Below are 17760 nucleotides of genomic sequence, written 5' to 3' on the forward strand. Positions count from 1 at the left end.
ACACATGCTGGTACAAGGGCAAAATATACACATTAAATCCCCCTGCAACAAGCATTTGTTGAGCAACTGCTATGTTCCTGCCCTCAGAGAGTTTACAGTCTGGTGGGAGAGAGATATATAGAAGACAGGGGCCTGGTTATATACACAACCAGGGGGTGTGGTTAGTTCTTTGCCGGCAACAACTGAGAGTGGCTGGCATGGAGGAGCCCAGGAGGAGTATAGCACGTCTGGGCTCAGCACCCAGAGCTGGCACAAGGCTGTGGTTAGCGCGAGATTGGTGTACTGAGGTGGGGGGACTGGAGCTTGGGAAGACAGGGCCTCAGAAGTGGTTTGAGAGATAGGGCAGGCAATGAAGGGCACTCACGGAAGGGAGCCTTCGGGACACAGCTTTGGTCAGGAAGTGACGGGCATATTACTGGACCCTGTATTTTTTTTTGACGGGCATATTACTGGACCCTGTATTTTTTTCTGACTTACCTCAACTGGTAGGAAAATGACCCTGCTCCGGGAGGGGGTCTGTGGTATCTAGACAAGGCGGAAAGGCCAGCAGAGAGAACTCCTTTGAAAACCTGAGGCTGTGAAAAGGTGGGAAGGGCACGGGATTCAGAACCTTGGGCTCACCAGAACACAGCCCCGCAGTCAATGGGTGACCTTCTTGTCTCAATTCACAGTGCAGGGGTACCTCTTGCTTATCACTCTCTTGGGTGAGGGAAATGACCCAGGTAATGTAAAGCCCTTTTAAAACCCTAGGGATGCTTTACGAGTGCCCTGTGTCACCACCAACGCAAGGAACCGGCCATACAGCCAGGGCTAGCCCTCCGACTTCCCTCCCAGCTGGACTTTCCATTGGTTCCTCCTCCAGCAGGTTTGGCCTGAGGTATGCAAAACTACATGCGGTGGGCCCCGCCTCCTAGCCTCCGCAAGCTGTTCGGTCCCCCAGTCTCGGGACAGAGACTCGCTGAGGTCCCATTGCGTGGACGGTGGCTGGGCTCCGGAAATGCCGGGCTTGGAACCCAAGCCTGAATTGGGGGCGGAGAGCTCTCCAATCCAGCTAGGAATACTCAACCTTTTGAGGATCGGCCCGGGGCAGCACGGTTCTTTGTAGGCGTTGGTGGCCCATTTTGCAGAAGGAAAAGCTGGGGCCCTCTAGGAAGCGAGGCACCTGCGAAAGGACCGCCTGTGCAGGTTCCCTAGTCCACTTTCCAAAGTCCTCTCCCCATTCTCGGGACTGGGAAAAGATCCTCTGATTGGTCAGATCTAGGGGCCTGGCCCGTGGGCGTTCTGTGATTGGAGGGGTCGGGGCTGGGCGGACCCCGATGCCCGCTCCTCCCCTATGCGTGGAGTAGGCGTGCTGGCCCCAACCAGCTCCACCCCAGACTAGAGCTAGTGCACGGGTCTGGGAGCTTCGCTGCCCCGTGCGGACCCTAGCAGCAAGCAGGTACTTCTGGGTTCCAAGCCCAGGGCTCCGAGTCGGTGACCTTATTCTCCTACTCCCCCTCATTGACCTTGGGTAAGTTTCCTTTTGCTTTCGTTGTTTTGAGCGGAGCACCCCGAGCCTCTCCGCTGCAGGCAGACGCTGAACCTTGGAACCACAGCTCTTGCCCCGGGAAGTTTCTTTTCCTGAAGTGGGGGGACTGGAGCTTGGGAAGAAAAGGCCTCCTTTTCTTTTTTGGAGGGAGGGCTTCCCTGAGTAACCCTGGCTATCCTGGAACTAGTTCTGTAGAACAGGCTGGCCTCGAACTCTAAGATCCATCTGCTTCTGCCTCCGGAGTGCTGGAATTATAGGAGTGCATCACCACGTCTGGCTCATGCACTGGGAAGTTTCTTAAGCGCTGCTGAATCTTGGCTTTTGCTCTGTAAAATGGAGGGACGGGACACAACAGTGTACAATTCTGGTCCTAGGCAGCTGGTGGTGAGTGTTGACACTGTCTTCTATCAGATAAGTTCTCCGTGCCCAGGAGACAGTACTGTCATACTTTACAGAGGCATTTGAGACCCAGGGAAGGTGACAATTCACCCAGACCTAAGCTGAAGTCTGCAGGCTTGCGAGAGAGGTTGCCCCACCTTACCTTCTAGCCTTACCCAGATTCATGGAAGTGTCTGATTGATCTTGGCACCCTGGGGGACATACCCATCCTCTGCCCGGAGCCATAGCAAAGAGACCAACATATGAGAGGATCAGCCTTGGGCAGTTTGTGGGTGAACCATGGTGGCCACCCGGTCTGCTCCAGCCTGGGTGGAGCAGTAGGTTATGAACAGAGGGCCCTGCAGCTGTTCCGCTGTCTTGACCCAGGAGCAGGAAGCCCCTGAGTCCCTGAGGGTCTGATGCCACAGCAGTCCCTGGGGGGTGCCCCAACATAAGACAGGGCTGGGAGATCACACCATATCCTTGGGGCTCAGAGGCTCCCCGGCCCCTCCCATGTTATCTCTGGGGCCAAAGGCCAACTTTAAGTGAAGGACCCTCACTTAGTGTTCCCTCCTCTGCCTTCCTTCTTGTCCCTGAGCTGTGATATTGGCAGATCTGCAGCAATCCTGACTGCCCCCCTGCAGCCAAAAGTGGGGTTTGTTTCGTTTGTATTTTTACTCCTTTAATCTTTCTGCAAGAAATAGATGTTCAGCAGGGGGTGGAGGCAGGTGTGATAGCACAGATCTGGAACCTCATTGCTCAAGAGGCTGAGGTGGGAGGATGAGAAATTCCAGGGCAGCCTGTGCGAATGCACTAATACTCCCTTGACAGAAGTCAACAGACACACAGAGGTAAGTGCAGACACACACAGCACACCACACATACCAAACACATACCACAGACACACACACCATACACACACCACACACACCACACACACACCATACACACACACCACACACACACGACACACACACACACACAGTTTAGGAAACTGCAGTGAGCGGTTATCTCCTGGAGAATCTTGACTTACGTATTCCCAGCCAGCAACAGTTTGCTGTATCCTAATGGCACGGCCTATGCACTGCCACACCGTGGTTTAAAACCCAGCAGTGTAAAACCCCATGGTTGTCCCCTGGTCCTGCCATGGTTTATAAGAGAGAAGCCGAGTCAGAACTCAGCCATTTTTCATGTTCCCTGCAAGAATTTTCCCTTGCTTGCTGCTTTACCATAACCTCTCCAGTGCTGGGCACCGTAGTATCAGGGGAGGAAGGCGTACCATGTTTGACTCTGCGTTTAGAGAAATGTTCCAGTTTTACTATTTGTGATTGGAACTTGTTTTTGTCTATTGGTTGTAAGTTTTTCCTATTAATAAGGTGCTTTATATGTGAAAACGTATACTGTTTAATGTGCGTTCCACGGTTAGAGGCAGGCCTGTAAAGCCCACTCTCCATCAGTATTTTCTAACATAGTCCTCCTTCTCTCTCTCTTCTCCCCCACTTGTCCTCCTCCCCTTCCTCTTCTTTTAGGGGCTCAAGTAGCCCAGGCTGGCCTCAAGCCTTCTATGTAGCTGAGGATAGTCTTTAACTCCCACCCTCCTGCTTCCACTCCCCGAGAGCTCTGCTTACAGCCTGCACCAACACACTCGGTTTCCGTGGAGCCGGGATGGGAACCAGTGCTTCAAGCACCCTAGACAGGTGCTGGATCAACTGAGCTACCTACCTCCTCATCCTTATTATGTTTTCTTCCTGATCTGGTGTAAAAATATTTATTTTTAACTCACTTGTACTTTGTGGAGCAAAATGTAGGCCGGAGAGCTATATTTGTTCCATTAAGTTAATAATCAACTTTCAGAGTTTGTTTTAAGTCTATGGAGAGCCAGGTTCCCATATATTCATTCTGTCCATGCCTTCCATTGCTAAACATTCATGATACTGTGCGAGCTGAGCCCAGGGCAGTGCGATGGCCTCAGAGCCGTGTTCTGTGGGATCTTCATGTTTGGTCATGTTTGGGCAGTGTGTGAAGACATGCGTCCACTCCTGCCGTCTTAGATGCCATGAGTGTTCTCATCACAGCCCTGGCAGCTACTCATCCTTTCGCTGTCGCTGGCTCTCTGGGTTGACTCTTCCCAGTGCCGGCGATGGTGATGATTGGCGTCTCTCGCTCAGCAGTTTGCACTGGGTTTCCTGAGTGTCTCTTCACAGCTCCCAGCACACTTCCTCTTGATCGTGGCTTAGGTTCCATTATCTGAACCCCATCACCACATTTTGGCTTTTCTCCACCTACTCACTAATGGTGTCATGGTCGCTTCCAGTTTTGAACAGTTTGAAATAATGCTGTTGTCAACATTCGTGTGAGGACATGAATTTTCTCCCCACTTGAAGTAATACCTGTGAGAGTGTGCCCTAGTTAGGGCTACCACTGTTGTGATGAAACACCGTGACCCATAGCAACCTGGAGAAGAAAGGGTTTGTTTGGCTAATGTTTCGTCATCTCTGTTCATCATCAAAGGAGGTTAGGAACTCAAACAGGGCAGGAACCTTGGAGGCAGGAACTGATGCAGAGGTCAGGGAGGGGTGCTGCTTACTGACTTGCTCCTCATTGCTTGCTCATCCTGATTTCTTATAGAACGCAGGACTGCCTGCCCAGGGGTGCCTCCACCACAATGGGCCGGGCTCTCTCCCATCAATAACTAATTAAGAAAATGTCCCATAGTCTTGCCTACAGCCCAATCTTAAGGAATCATTTTCTCAACTGAGGCTCCTCGTTCTTTCATACTCAAGACTTGTGTCAAGTTGACCTAAAACTAGGCAATGCAGACTGGTTTCTGGAACTGGTGGTTAAAAGGAGCTTGGCATTAAAACAAGAATGCTGGAGGCTAGAAAGGTGGCTCACTGGTTAAGAGCGCTTGCTGCTTTTGCAGAGAACCTGAGTTCTGTTTCTAGCATCCAAGCCAGGCAGCTCACAACCTCTTACAGCTATAGCCCCAGGGGAACCCTACACCGCCTTCTGGCCCCCATGGGCACTGCAGGTTGATGGTTTAGATCTTTAGTTCATGTTTTAATTGAGTTTCCCCCCTCTGGCTGAGTTTTGAGGGTCAGTTGTTCTTTCTCAGGTCACCCAGTATATGGAGTCTCATTTTGTTTTCTCGATGGAGTTCTTTGAAAGCAGAAATCTTAAACCGAATGAAGTCATACTTAATTCTCCTTTTCGTGAGCTCACCTCTGCAGTGCTTGGAAAGTTATTGATGAATGCAAGGCTATCCACATTTCTCTTTATCTTTGAGAGGTTTATAACCTCAGGTCTGTGATCTATTTGGACTTGATTTTTATGAAAGCTGTGCAACGCTTGAGTCAACATGGACTCCTGTGACATATTCACACAGTGACCCCTGAAGGTTCACGTGTCTACAGGCTAGCAAGGGGAAGGGAAACAGGCGTGGGTTTGGGCCTGAAAGGCATATGTGTGAGGTTAGCCAAGACAGAGAGATGCTGCTGCTCTGTGAGAAGTCGGGGTGTTTAGTGACCAGTAGAATTTCTGGGTCACAGCAGCATGCTGTGTGTGGGGAGATTCAGGAGGCTACCTCACACTTGCAATTTCTGTACTTCTGAGTGAGTGATGTCCGCACTGCAGACTTTCCCTAAACTGTGGTGAATAGCCAAATCAAGGAAACATACCAGCAAGTACCTCAGGGTTTACAGACACGAATGGCAGGAAGTGCTGAGTTTAGTAGCCATTGACACTGAGTTCTGATGCATTCCGTCCGTCCCTCCCCTTGGCCTTTCCCATAGGTGCCCACTCCCAACCCAGTCACCTTGTGCTGTCACTCAAGGCTGGCATCGAGCAAGGCTTCCTTTGCCCCTCTGTGGCTTCTGGATCTAGTGCAATAAGCCTGGTGTGGCCTCAAGAAAAGTATGGTAGTTTTTTCATTAACAGTGAGGGGACAGAGGCTAATGTGACTGGACCAAGGTCACAGAACTGGTCACGTGACCACGGTATGTTCTAAAATGTCACTGAGGACCGGCACCAGGTCTGTGGCAATTTTCTGGGACTAATGAAGGGACCCTAAAGCTACAGCCACCGTCTGACCCATCAGCCGCCATCAGAGTCTCCACATCCACAGATGTCAGGGTTAGCTGTGTCCATGACCCCCAAGCCCCTTGCAGAGCTTGGCAATCTCTCTGAAACAGCCTGATGTTTATGGAGCCCCCAGGGTGACCAAGGCAGGAACATACCTACTGGATTCTGGATGTTTTCCCCTGACTTATGAGAGCCCTTTCTAACCCTTTGGCTGCCCCTTCAACAGGTGCCTTCCAACCCTCTGCTGCCATGAAGATTGCAGTAATCGGGCAGAGCCTGTTTGGCCAGGAGGTTTACTGCCAGCTAAGGAAGGAGGGCCATGAGGTGGTGGGTGTCTTCACTATCCCAGACAAGGATGGGAAAGCAGATCCCCTGGGTGAGTGACAGCTCAAGGGCAGGGCGGAGGGTGGAGGAAAACCCACCTGCTGGGGCAGAGGCGCTGTAGTGGGCAGGTGGGTGAAGGACGGGTCTCACGGTGTAGCCTTGGTAGAGAACACTTATGCTTCTTCTGCTCCGCATCCACACTGATGCCAAGTGGCTGCTGGACCGTCCTGGAATAAAGCGACCCACACTAGACTGTGGGGTACGATTTGTGTCCTGAACAAGGGCCATGGAGAAGCCCAGCGTGTCCTACAAACCTCTCTGAACTTCTCTGATCCATGCGTCTAGACTCTCAAGGGTTGGGGGACAAGATTCATGTTGCTGTTTCTGGGGCTCTCTTAGCTCCAAGGGCTCAGCCCGCCAGAGGGTTCCTGGTACAGGGAAATGAGCGGGGCTGAGAGGTTTCCCTTTTAGCATCTTTTTGGTTCTGTTACCTCCTGGAGGAGGAGCCACTTGAGATTCACAATCCTGAACCCTAGACTTGGAGCAGGCAGGTGCCCAGTACACAGGATGCTGGAGCCTCCATATGATGAATAGGTCCTCCAGACCTGATGGAGAAGGACTGTAGGGCACGGTTTAATGATGGGAAACTGAGATTAGGAGGGAGGCTTTGAGGGACCAGCCAGATCCAGGGCAGAGCAAGCAGTCACAGTCTGACCCCTGGACTCTGCTCTAACGCTGCTGTCGCCTGCCTGACCTCAGCCCTGCACTTGACCACATCATGAGATCCATGACCCCACAGTCTGAGCTCTGCAAACAAACACTAGCCGTGGTTAGACAGTCTCTGCTCCCAGCACCATTCCAAGCCTGGTCTGGACCACTGCTTCGCCTTGATTGTCTCACTGCCACAGTAAGGCTGCTTTAGAAATACATTCTGGGGCTGGAGAGAGTTCAGTGGTTAAGAACACTGGCTGCCCTTCCAGAGGTTGTGAGTTCAATTCCCAGAAACCACAAGGTGGCTCACAACCATCTGTAATGAGATCTGGTGCCCTCTTCTGGCGTGTGAGCATACATGGAGGCAGAATGTTGTATACGTAATAAATAAATAAATCTTAAAAAAAAAAACAAAACAAGTATATTCTGACCTCACAACTGGTCAAATTGCATTTGAATCAGAAAGAGAGATGTGTTCTGGTGTTCAGCTCCACCTTTTTATTTAGCCTGGGACCCAGAACATGGGATGGTGTTTCCACATTCTGGGGAGTCTCCTCTTTTTTAGTTAACACTCTGGAACCACCCTCCTACTGATTCCAAACCCAGTGACCTTGACAGTGAAGATTAGCATCAGGACGTGGTGGCAGAGATAAGGACGGACAGTAGAGTCAGGCCAGTCACGGAATTGTCTTGAGAGACTTGCTAAGAAGAAAGCCCTGCAGAGTTGGGGCTGTTCTGTCCAGTGGCAGCTGCTACCACCAGGCTGAAGATAGGAGGGGCTGGGGCTGCATAGGAAATTGAGCCTATGATTCAGGCCTGTAAGGAGGCAGGAGGGGCCCTGAAGGCTGGGTCTGGGCCTCTGGGCCACAGGTGTGAGGAGCAGAGTGTGCGCACTGGGGCCAAGTCTGCAGACGGAGAACGGAGATTCAGCGGCTGCCCTGGGTAGGAACTCCTGTTGGTGGGATGAGGCAGCAGGCTAGGGTGGTGGCCAGAGGATAGGGTCCCCACAGGAAAGACCAAGTACATTTCCACACCTCTTTCCCTCCCCCTGGTAAGGGAACAGCTGACAGGGAAGAAATTTGCTTCCCAGGGACCCCAGTGTCCAAGAAGAGATCTGAGGAGGAGAGGGGGGTGGAGGAAAAGGAGAGGAAGAAGAGAGAGATGGTGAAGGAGAGGAGAAAGACAGTGTTGGTAGTGGCTGGGCCTCTGGAGAGGACTGTGAGCACAGCAGCTTTTGGGGACCTATGAAATCTGAGCAAGGGAGGCACATGGAGGCCACGGTACTCAGCAGGAGGCAGCATCCAGGCAGGGAAGTCCCTGCCCACCACTCACTTTTGGTCAGCAGCCACACCCACATCCTGGTAGAACCTTGCTGGGCAGTGGGGACAAGAAGGGAAAAGGCACCAAGAAGAGGCCGTGAGCCACGTTCTGGGTAGGCACAGCTGACAGTGTGTGGAAGCAGAGAGGACAGTTTCTCACCCGCTCTCCCCACAGGCCTAGAGGCTGAGAAGGATGGTGTGCCCGTGTTCAAGTTCCCTCGGTGGCGGGCTCGAGGACAGGCTCTGCCCGAGGTGGTGGGCAAATACCAGGCTCTGGGTGCAGAGCTCAACGTGCTACCCTTCTGCAGCCAGTTCATCCCCATGGAAGTCATCAATGCACCCCGGCATGGCTCTATAATCTATCATCCATCCCTGCTGCCCAGACATCGAGGGGCATCAGCCATCAACTGGTAAGACAGGATCCACCCCATCTGCCTGGCATGTCACCCTCCTCAGCCTACAGCATCCTTCTAGGACAGTCAGACGCATTGCACAGGTGCCTGTCCTGCTCTGCTGGTGTCACCCTGAACCACAGTCGGAGAGAATTAAGACAGCATGCTTGCTAGGTGGTAGTAGCTCACACCTTTAACCCCAACACTCAGGAGGCAGAGGCAGGCAGATTTCTGTGAGTTAGAGGCCAGCCTGGTCTAGAAAGCAAGATCCAGGATGGCTAGAATTGCACAGAGAAACCCTGTCTTGAAAACAAAACAAAAAAAGACTGCATGCTTTGCAGCAGAGGGGACAGGAGCTCAGATGGTGTCACACCTGCAGCAGGACAGAGGGTGCAAGGGGGGTTGTACTAAGATATGGCTCTGTATGCTCACCCCACCTGCCATGGGGCTGTTCCCTAAGGCAGCACAGCTTTTGGCATGTAGCTGGCATGGTTGGCAGTCATAAACACTTCCCTTTCTTCCCTTTCCTATAGGAGCATATGGCAGCCCCTGGGAAGGAGGTGGCCTTCTGGAGGGTGGCAGGGGTGCAAGGGGCAGCTCCCAGAGTGTCCCCTATGACACTTTCTGTCAGACTGACATCTCCCTCCTGCCCTCCAGGACCCTCATTCACGGAGATAAGAAAGGGGGCTTCAGCATCTTCTGGGCTGATGATGGCCTGGACACTGGGGACCTTCTGCTCCAGAAGGAGTGTGAGGTGCTTCCAGACGACACCGTGAGCACCCTGTACAACCGCTTCCTCTTCCCGGAGGGCATCAAAGGGATGGTAAGGCTGAAGGCTGGCCACACCTGCCCTCCCACCACGCGCCTACCCTGACACAGGCTCTCTGTTCTTGGCTCCACTGGCCTTCCCTAGGTGTAGGTAATGATCCCTGCTGGCCAGAGTCCCCACCCCCAATTTCAGGACTTGTGAAAGAAGTGACTTACTCTTCGGGGTCTCAAAGAGATGGGGCAGTAAGCATGAAGGAAATGTGGTCAGAGTGGGCAGAGCCTAACTCAAGAGGGCAGCACGGACCTGGTGTGGTTGAGCCCAAAAGTCACCTCTGTGTCATTGGGTTATCCCGACCCAGTCATTACCCAGTGTGACAAAACTCTGATTTGTGGAGATCTCTGCAAACACCACAGCCAGCAGAGTGTCCAGTGACACTTAAGCCATGACTCCATTGAAACTCTTTGTAAGTACATGTGCTACCGTTCATAAAGATGTGTTCTATAGACTGGACATCAAAAGAGGGCTTCAGATTCCCTGGGTGTGGAGTTACTGGAGGTTGTGAGCTGCTGCATGAGTCCTGGGAATCCAGCTCAGGCTGTTCTACAAGAGCAGCCTGAAGTAATACTCTCTCACTGGTAGCCCACAGATAATGACACGGAAACTTCTTATTAATTATGAAAGCTTGGCTCTTAGCTTAGGCTTTTCCCCAACAATTCTTTTAACTCAAGTTAACCTGCTTCTATTAATCTATGTTCTGCCACATGGCTTGGTTTCCTCTCCTCTGTACTCTGTGTCTGACTTGCTCTGAGTCTTGCTGACATCTCTCTGCCTCTCTTCTTCCAGAGGTCTCTCTCTCTCTTGAAAATCCCGCTTATCTCTCCTGCCTAGCTATTGGTCATTCAGCTCTTTATTGAACCAATCACAGTAAGACATCTTCACACAGTGTAAACAAATATTCCTCAACAGCAGCCAGAGTCCCAACTGCTGAGCCACCTCTCAAGCCCCATGACACTGTTTCTTGACTACAGCAGCTCCCATGTCCTCCCTCAGAGTGGGTTGCAGGCTCCTCGCCTCTCCTCAGTTTGGATCCCAGAGAAGCTACTTCACTGCAGGTGCCCAAGTCCATATCAGGGCTTAGGATCTATTCTCCTTCAGGACAGTTCTAGACAGCAACACACAGGCTGTGCATCCATTATCCCTGGTGGGACTTGGCAGCTACCTCACCTAGAGATCAAAAAGTCCATAGAATCTAAGACCATGAGGTGTTGCTGAGGGTCTGTGTATTATTGCCTCCCAAACCCTGTCACCCACACCGTGTCCATGCCGTAGGGTTTCTCAGGTGCCTGCACGGTGAGGACCAGGGCTGGGTGTGGGCGGAACCCTGATGCTGGGGAAGCTGACTGTAGAGTCCCCTTGCAGGTGCAGGCTGTGCGACTGATCTCAGAGGGCAAAGCCCCCCGCCTCCGCCAGCCTGAGGAAGGAGCCACCTATGAGGGCATTCAGAAGAAGGAGACGGCCAGGGTGAGTAGCAGCCCCAGCTACCCGACATGCCTGTGAGTAGCTGGAGGGCATAAGTGGCTCAGTGAAGCAAGGTACAGCTGGCAGTAAGAGAAGCAGCAGTGGAGGGTGGGGTTTCAGCAGAGCATCAGGACACGGAGGGAGCAAGGTCCTGCTTCTCTTTAAGTAGAAGGAGAAAGCATCACTCACTCCAGGGAGGGAGGAGGACCAGGGCTAGGGGCATATCTCAGCTTTAGTGTCGGAGTTTCCAAGACGTTTGCCTGAAAGGTTTCTTGGACCCTCAGTGGGTAGCAGTCCCATGGCTGCTTCTGCTTGGGATTGGTTATCTCTGCATGGGCCCTGTATACATAAAGGCGCTTTGGCCAGGCTCTACAGGATGGACCTGGGCACTCTTCCTGGGGGCTCTGTGGGACCTCCTTGACAACAGTAGATAGTGCAGCCTGGGAGAGACCTGGGGTCAGAGCCCCAAACCAGGGCACCCGCTCTACACTCATGCCCATGTCCAGGAGGAAGCCCAGACCCTCCCTGCAAGGCTAGGCCTGTTGTGCAGTAGTCCTTAGGGGACTAGGAGAGGCTAGCTGAGGATACAACGTCTTGGTCCCCACAGATCAATTGGGACCAGCCAGCAGAGGCCATTCACAACTGGATCCGTGGGAATGACAAGGTGCCAGGTGCCTGGACAGAGGCCTGTGGGCAGGTATGTTTCCGTGAAGTGGGTGTTAGTGGGAGACGCTGTATGCCTCCACCCTGCCAGCTGGAAAACTGCCCTCTAGGTTTAAAATGCTTGATACATTCTATAGCCCTAACTCTGCCTCCTCCCAGATGCCCCAAATCCAGAACTAGGAGATCCTGTACCGTTCAGAGCTAAAATAAGATGTCTGCTGCCATTGGTGGCCCCGGCACCTGCTGCAACCCTGGGCCCCACTGAATTGACTGTTGAATGGCTTGAGCCTCACCCCTATGCTCTCAGATGCCATAGGCCAAGCTCTGACTTTGCCCCAGAGAAGGGACAACTTACTTTGAGCTGGGACTGGGCAGTAGCTGGATTTATGATAGGGAGGTGCTTGTCTTGTGCACCCCTCAAAGTCAACCAGATGCTCATATGGTTTTCTCTCTAGTTCCCTGACCCCCCCCCCCCAGCTCACTGTAAAACCATGCTGAGGTCTCTTCTCTTCCTGCGCTGATGCATGGCTCATTGCTTTGCTGGTTCATCTGCAGCAGCGCCCAGCAGCTGCCAAGGGTCAGTGGCTTCATGGCATACCTTGAGAAGATTTTCCTGGGGGTCTGTGCCCCTGAGGTCTGAGGCTCTGAGTCAGTGCAAAGGTCTCAAGGATGCCTGATATTTGAGGTATCCAGGTCCTCAGATTTTCTGGGTCTTGTCTATGGCCCCAAAGACTGGGTCTAGGTCCTACTCAGCCTTCTGTGTAGATTGCAGTTACTCCAGGTCTTTCCTGCTCCCCTTGGAGGCTGGCCTTGCACACTCTAGGGTCATACCTCCCACCCCTACCCTCCTGTACCTCTTAGCTTCTCAGCCCTGTGGAGCTACAGCTGGGCTGCAGGCAGCAGTGCCTCATCTGACCTGCTGTCTCTTGACTTTTCTGACTCCATAGAAGCTGACATTTTTCAACTCAACGCTCAACACTTCAGGCCTGGTGGCCGAGGGAGAAGCCTTGCCTATCCCAGGAGCCCATCGTCCAGGCCTGGTCACCAAAGCAGGGCTCATCCTCTTCGGGAATGATGACAAAATGGTAAGGGGACTGCACACTCCTGTGAGTCACTTGCCTGCATCCAGACCCCAGGCTTCCCTAGAAGAAAAAGGAAGAACCAAGAGCCAAGGGAAGAGCCGCAATCTGAGCACAGGCTGGCTGTGTGGGGGTGGGGGTGGGACTGTGCTTTTTGTGACAGGCTGGACACCCTGTGTGACAGAAATACTCTCCAGTAGCCCTGGCCTTGCGCTTCACATATATTATCAAGACCAGGTCTTTAAACCTCTAGGCCTCAGTTTCCCTCTCACGGAGTGGGGATGGGATAGTGACTGGTGCAGACGGCTGCTGGGCTCTGGTAGATATTGCTGGACTTTGCCCATCAGAATAGTAGCTGAATTGAATGAAGTGTTCTTAGGCACCAACCATTGTTCCAAAGCAACGAATAGGCCTTACATCTCATCTTCCAGAGCCCTGTGAGATAATTATAACTACAACGCAAAGAGGTGAAAAGTTTGCCCAAGGTTACCCGAGCTAGGAGCAAAACTGGGCTTCAGATCCTAAATCCTGGCTCCACGGCTGTTGTGGCCCTGAGACTCCACTCACACGAGATACTGGGTTGAAGAGAGACAGAGCCTCCAACCCTTAGTAACCTTGACCGTTTGAGTGTGGTAGGGTAGAGTGAGGAGAATTGTGCTGACTGCCATGGCTCTCTCTCATCGTTCATGTGCCTGACGTGAGGGAGGCCCTGGGTCACACACACACACCTCATAGGCTGTGTGAAAGCCGTCGTTTAATAGTAGATGGGCACTCAGATGTGCACAGTGGATGTGTGCAGACTGGTGCTGTCATGTTGTGGTCCCTAGAAATAACATCTAAGAGTGACATTCCCCCAAAAAATAATTATTCAGGAACATTATGGGACAACCCCATGATACTGTGAGGGACAGGTTCAGCAAAGTCATGAGGTCAGGGTGGGCTCGTCTGACCCAGGAATCTCTGATGATATGCTGGCGTTGCCTCCCACCCTGCACACGTTCATCTCAGCAGATACCTGTTGTTCTCAGCCTCGGGTAGTGGCCTCTCTGTCACAGGTGCTTTCCCAATCAAGGGAGACTAAGGGGAATGTGAAGGAGGCTTCCCGTGGCCAGTTGCTTGCAACATCTGGAGACCGGGGTTAGCATTCAGGAGGGGCGGGTTCCCAAGGGCTCTGGCTGCTTCTGCCACTGTAGCCATACAAAGAGCAGAGCAAAGAGCCTTCAGAAAGTGTGTCTCGGGCTTGCTTGCTGGGTCCAGCTGGCCTTCTGCTTGCTGAAAGTTCTAGAACATCTACTAAAGCAATTGGATTGACTCTATTGACACTGCATCCAGCACTGTTTGCCTGTTTTTGATAGGCACAGAATGTGGCTCTAGAATATTCTTATAACTACCTCAGATTTGTCAGGTTTTATAATGTATAGTATGGGTTATTTGAACCGTGTCAGCTCATAAATAATTGTCTAATAAATTAGAAGGGGGAAGACAAGGTAAATAATTTTGGATGAGCTGGCAGCAGGCTGGCATGTTTCCCTTGTTAAGGGTGAGTCTAGGCATTGCACACTCTCCGCAAGCTCCACAGAGCCGGAGCCGGGCTCTGCCTGGAGTGCTGTCCACAGGAGTGCAGACTATAGGCTTCCAGGACTCCTCTTGTATCCCCTCCTCTCTCCACCTGTGTCTCAGACAGGCATCTAGATGTTTCTGTGGGCTGCTGGGAATGATCGCATGATTAATGATTAATCTTTTACTCAGTTGACTTTCACAGTAGCTTTGTAAGCATTTTGTTTTGTTTTTCTGATGAGAAGCCGTCCTTTTAATAGAAATAACATCGTTCAATAAAAGAAAGCACACATCCTGTGGCACGCAGTGATGAGGGCCTGCCTGACGTGAGGGAGGGCCTGGGTCACACACACACACACACACACACACACACACACACACACACACTGGCACATACTTGCACACATGCACCACACACAGAGAATCTAGAGAACAAGCAGCAAGCACAGTGTGGTAAGTGATTGACAATTAGGATAAAGGACAGGCACAGGCCATGTGGTCTCTTCCACGTCCCTAGGACAGTGTCTCAGGTCCCAACATCCATGTCCTTTACCTGGGCTCCCTGCTTCCTCTTGGCTGTGAGGGCTGGAGGAAGAGTGTGAGCGCCCTACTCAGCTCCCCATCCTGCCTTGGTCCTACTGAAGTTCTCCCTTTTGCAGCTGCTGGTGAAGAACATCCAGCTGGAGGATGGCAAGATGATGCCAGCCTCCCAGTTCTTCAAAGGGTCTGCCAGCAGTGACCTGGAGCTGACCGAGGAAGAGCTAGCCACCGCTGAGGCTGTGCGGGTAAGAGACACCTTAGTGGTACCATCCTGTCGGACAGATTTCACAGTGCACATGCGTTTTGTGTGTTCACATTCCCTGGAGCTGGGGATATGTGCTGGCCTTGGAGATAACATTGGCTGTCCTCTTTTAGTATTTTCTGATGTCCCAAGACCCTTCTTCCTTAGTACCTGGGCCCCTGGATTTGGTTCTGCTGAATCTGGATTTTCTAGGGACTCACTCCCTACAGTTAACAAATGAAGCTGTCAGCTTTATAATAGTTAAGGGAGGTGGGGGCTTAACCCATCACCAGTGATGAGTGTGTGCTCTGGAACTGGTCTAGCGGGGGCACTAACACAGTAACACCCAAGCTGTGACCAGCACCAGCTTCATAGTCAGGTTCCCCTCCAGCTCAATCCCCACATGATCTAGAGATCGCTTCCTTCTGTGAGCTTGGTTGTCTAGCCTGAAGCTGGGTCAGTGACCACTTTCCAGGTACTGTTCCTGGCCCTTCACACTCTGTGTCTCCCTGGTACTGAGCCTTGTTGAGCACATGACACTGAAGGGTTTCGGTTTACTCCTCCTTCTAGTCAGGGGTTCAAGGCAGCAGCTCCTCTGCCTGGGATGGCTCTTGCCAGATAAACCCATCCGGGAGCCAAGCCTTGGAAGGTTGGCTGAACTCTAAGTTCAGCAGAGTATGCGCTGGAGCATGTTTGGTGTGACTATGAGGCTGGCTGGGAGCTACAGACTGCCCCACCTCAGGCATCGGGAGAGAATCCCACCATATGGGTAACCTAGGGGAAAAAAGCCCTGGATTCTGAACTTCACATGAACTTTACAGCACATGAAGAATCCATGAGTGTCCCTTACCTAAGAAGGACTGCTCACACACTGCGTGAAGAAGGAAGTGGAGAGTCCTCGTAGGCTAGGGAACTTAGAAACACTCACTGAGCTCCTCCTGATTTACAGGCAGTGGTTGGGAGGGGCAGGTGAAGCCACTGTCCATGTAGAACTTCCAGGAGAGCAGATGGTGAGACAGCTTTGGGAGACACTCTGCACAGAATGGGGGCAGTGAGACAAGGCCTTAGAGCTGGGGTCAGCCTTAGATGGAGGGAAGCTGAGATCTGGATACAGAGAAAAGATCTGGAAAAACCTTTGGGCAAAGGATTATAAGTACAGGAACACCACAGGTGCAGAGGACACCACAGGTGCAGGGACACCACATTTTCAGGGGACGCCACAGGTGCAGAGGACACCACAGGTGCAGGGACACCGCAGGTGCAGAGGACACCACAGGTGCAGGGGATACCACAGATGCAGGGACACCACAGGTGCAGGGACAGCTCTGTTTGAGGAGGTCATCATTGCCATGACCCAGGAATAAGAGAGGGAGCTGAATGGAGGCGGGCAGGGTCAGGTCACAGTGAGACCCTTTGTGTTATAACACTGCAGATTTAGGCTCTAAAAGAGACAGACATGAAGTGCCATGTGGTCCATAGCAACAGAAAGCCAGCGTCTTCCCTAGGAATTCTGGGCACTGTAAAAGTCCGGGAGGGATGGGAGTAGGAAAGGAGGAGTTCCATATTGCCAGCTTTAACCTCTCCCTCCAAAGCACAAAACAGCAAGCAAAGACATTTCCAGAATATTCCTGGGGCTGCTGTGGCTCTGGCCCTGCCTTTGAGCCCTCCTGGGGTTACTGAGCCAGCTGGTCCAACAGACTCCCGGCCCAAGATGCTTGCCTACGATGGCTACCATGGAAGCCTGTGTCATGGGGTAGAAGCCCTCCTGGAGGATGTTGGAATTGGGTAGTTCAGTCTGGCATCTGTTAGGAACAGCCATCTTACCATGACCACTGGTCGGCCTTCTGTAAGTAGGAGTGATGGCCACTGGCCTGGTGGCCCTGACCCCTCCTCACTTGCCCAGTAGGGCCAGTAGCTGGTTCTGTGATGCTTCAGAGGTCCCAGGTCAGAGGAGTACTAGCCAGCCAGTGTCTTAGAGCAGACAAGATCCAGGTCATAACACCCTCACTGAGCCTGCCCTTTCTGTCATAAGCATCCCATGCCGCCATATCAGTGCTGTGCTGGGGTTACCAGGACCCTGACAGCTGCACCAAGGCCAGGCATGAACCTTTCTAATAGCACGCCAGCTTCCACTGCCTGCACCATACCGGGAGACCAACCATGTGGCAGGAGGTCAGCAGCCTAATGTCATGGTGGCCAGAGCTATGGCCCGCTCTGAAACCTTGGGTAGCAACAGCGCCTCGAAGACTGTAAAGGCTGAACCCTTAGCCAGCTGGGAGGCTGGCACCCCACTTCACCAAGCACCTATGACTGTCATGGCCTTTGTCTTTCAGAGCACTTGGATGCGAATCCTACCCAACATCCCACAAGTAGAAGACTCCACAGACTTCTTCAAGTCGGGGGCTGCATCAGTAGATGTTGTGAGGTGAGGCCAGGGGCACTGAGGTCCCTCCCAAGAATCCACTGTGGGCCCACTGAGCCCACTGTTGGTTGTACTCGTGTATCATGCGTGAGTTGATCAGAAAGGGCCCCATGGGCAGACCTGAACCGCTGTGGAAGCTGCGCCCAAATGTCTGTCCTCAAGCTGGCCTCTTATCCCAGCAGGGCTGCTGATGCCCAGCTGTCACTGATGTCCCTTGGCTGATGCTGGCTATGGCAGAT

The 17760-nt window shown here is 52.4% G+C and overlaps 1 protein-coding gene across 1 annotated transcript in view; it reads left to right on the forward strand.

Moving 5' to 3' along the window:
* The first annotated feature begins 1366 nt into the window (after positions 1–1366).
* Positions 1367–17760, forward strand: part of Aldh1l1 (aldehyde dehydrogenase 1 family member L1) — a 47171-nt gene continuing 30777 nt past the window's right edge. Inside the window, exons 1-9 of the mRNA XM_050160223.1 lie at positions 1367–1510; positions 6213–6362; positions 8516–8750; positions 9390–9555; positions 10921–11022; positions 11627–11716; positions 12630–12767; positions 14978–15103; positions 17433–17524. Coding sequence (XP_050016180.1) covers positions 6236–6362; positions 8516–8750; positions 9390–9555; positions 10921–11022; positions 11627–11716; positions 12630–12767; positions 14978–15103; positions 17433–17524 — 1076 coding nt within the window. The 5' untranslated portion in view covers positions 1367–1510; positions 6213–6235. The remainder of the gene's footprint in view (positions 1511–6212; positions 6363–8515; positions 8751–9389; positions 9556–10920; positions 11023–11626; positions 11717–12629; positions 12768–14977; positions 15104–17432; positions 17525–17760) is intronic.

This window comes from Alexandromys fortis, unplaced genomic scaffold (assembly GCF_014885135.2).
Source record: "Alexandromys fortis isolate MF-2015 unplaced genomic scaffold, M_Fortis_MF-2015_v1.1 scaffold_111, whole genome shotgun sequence".
NCBI classification, from domain to species: Eukaryota; Metazoa; Chordata; class Mammalia; order Rodentia; family Cricetidae; genus Alexandromys; species Alexandromys fortis.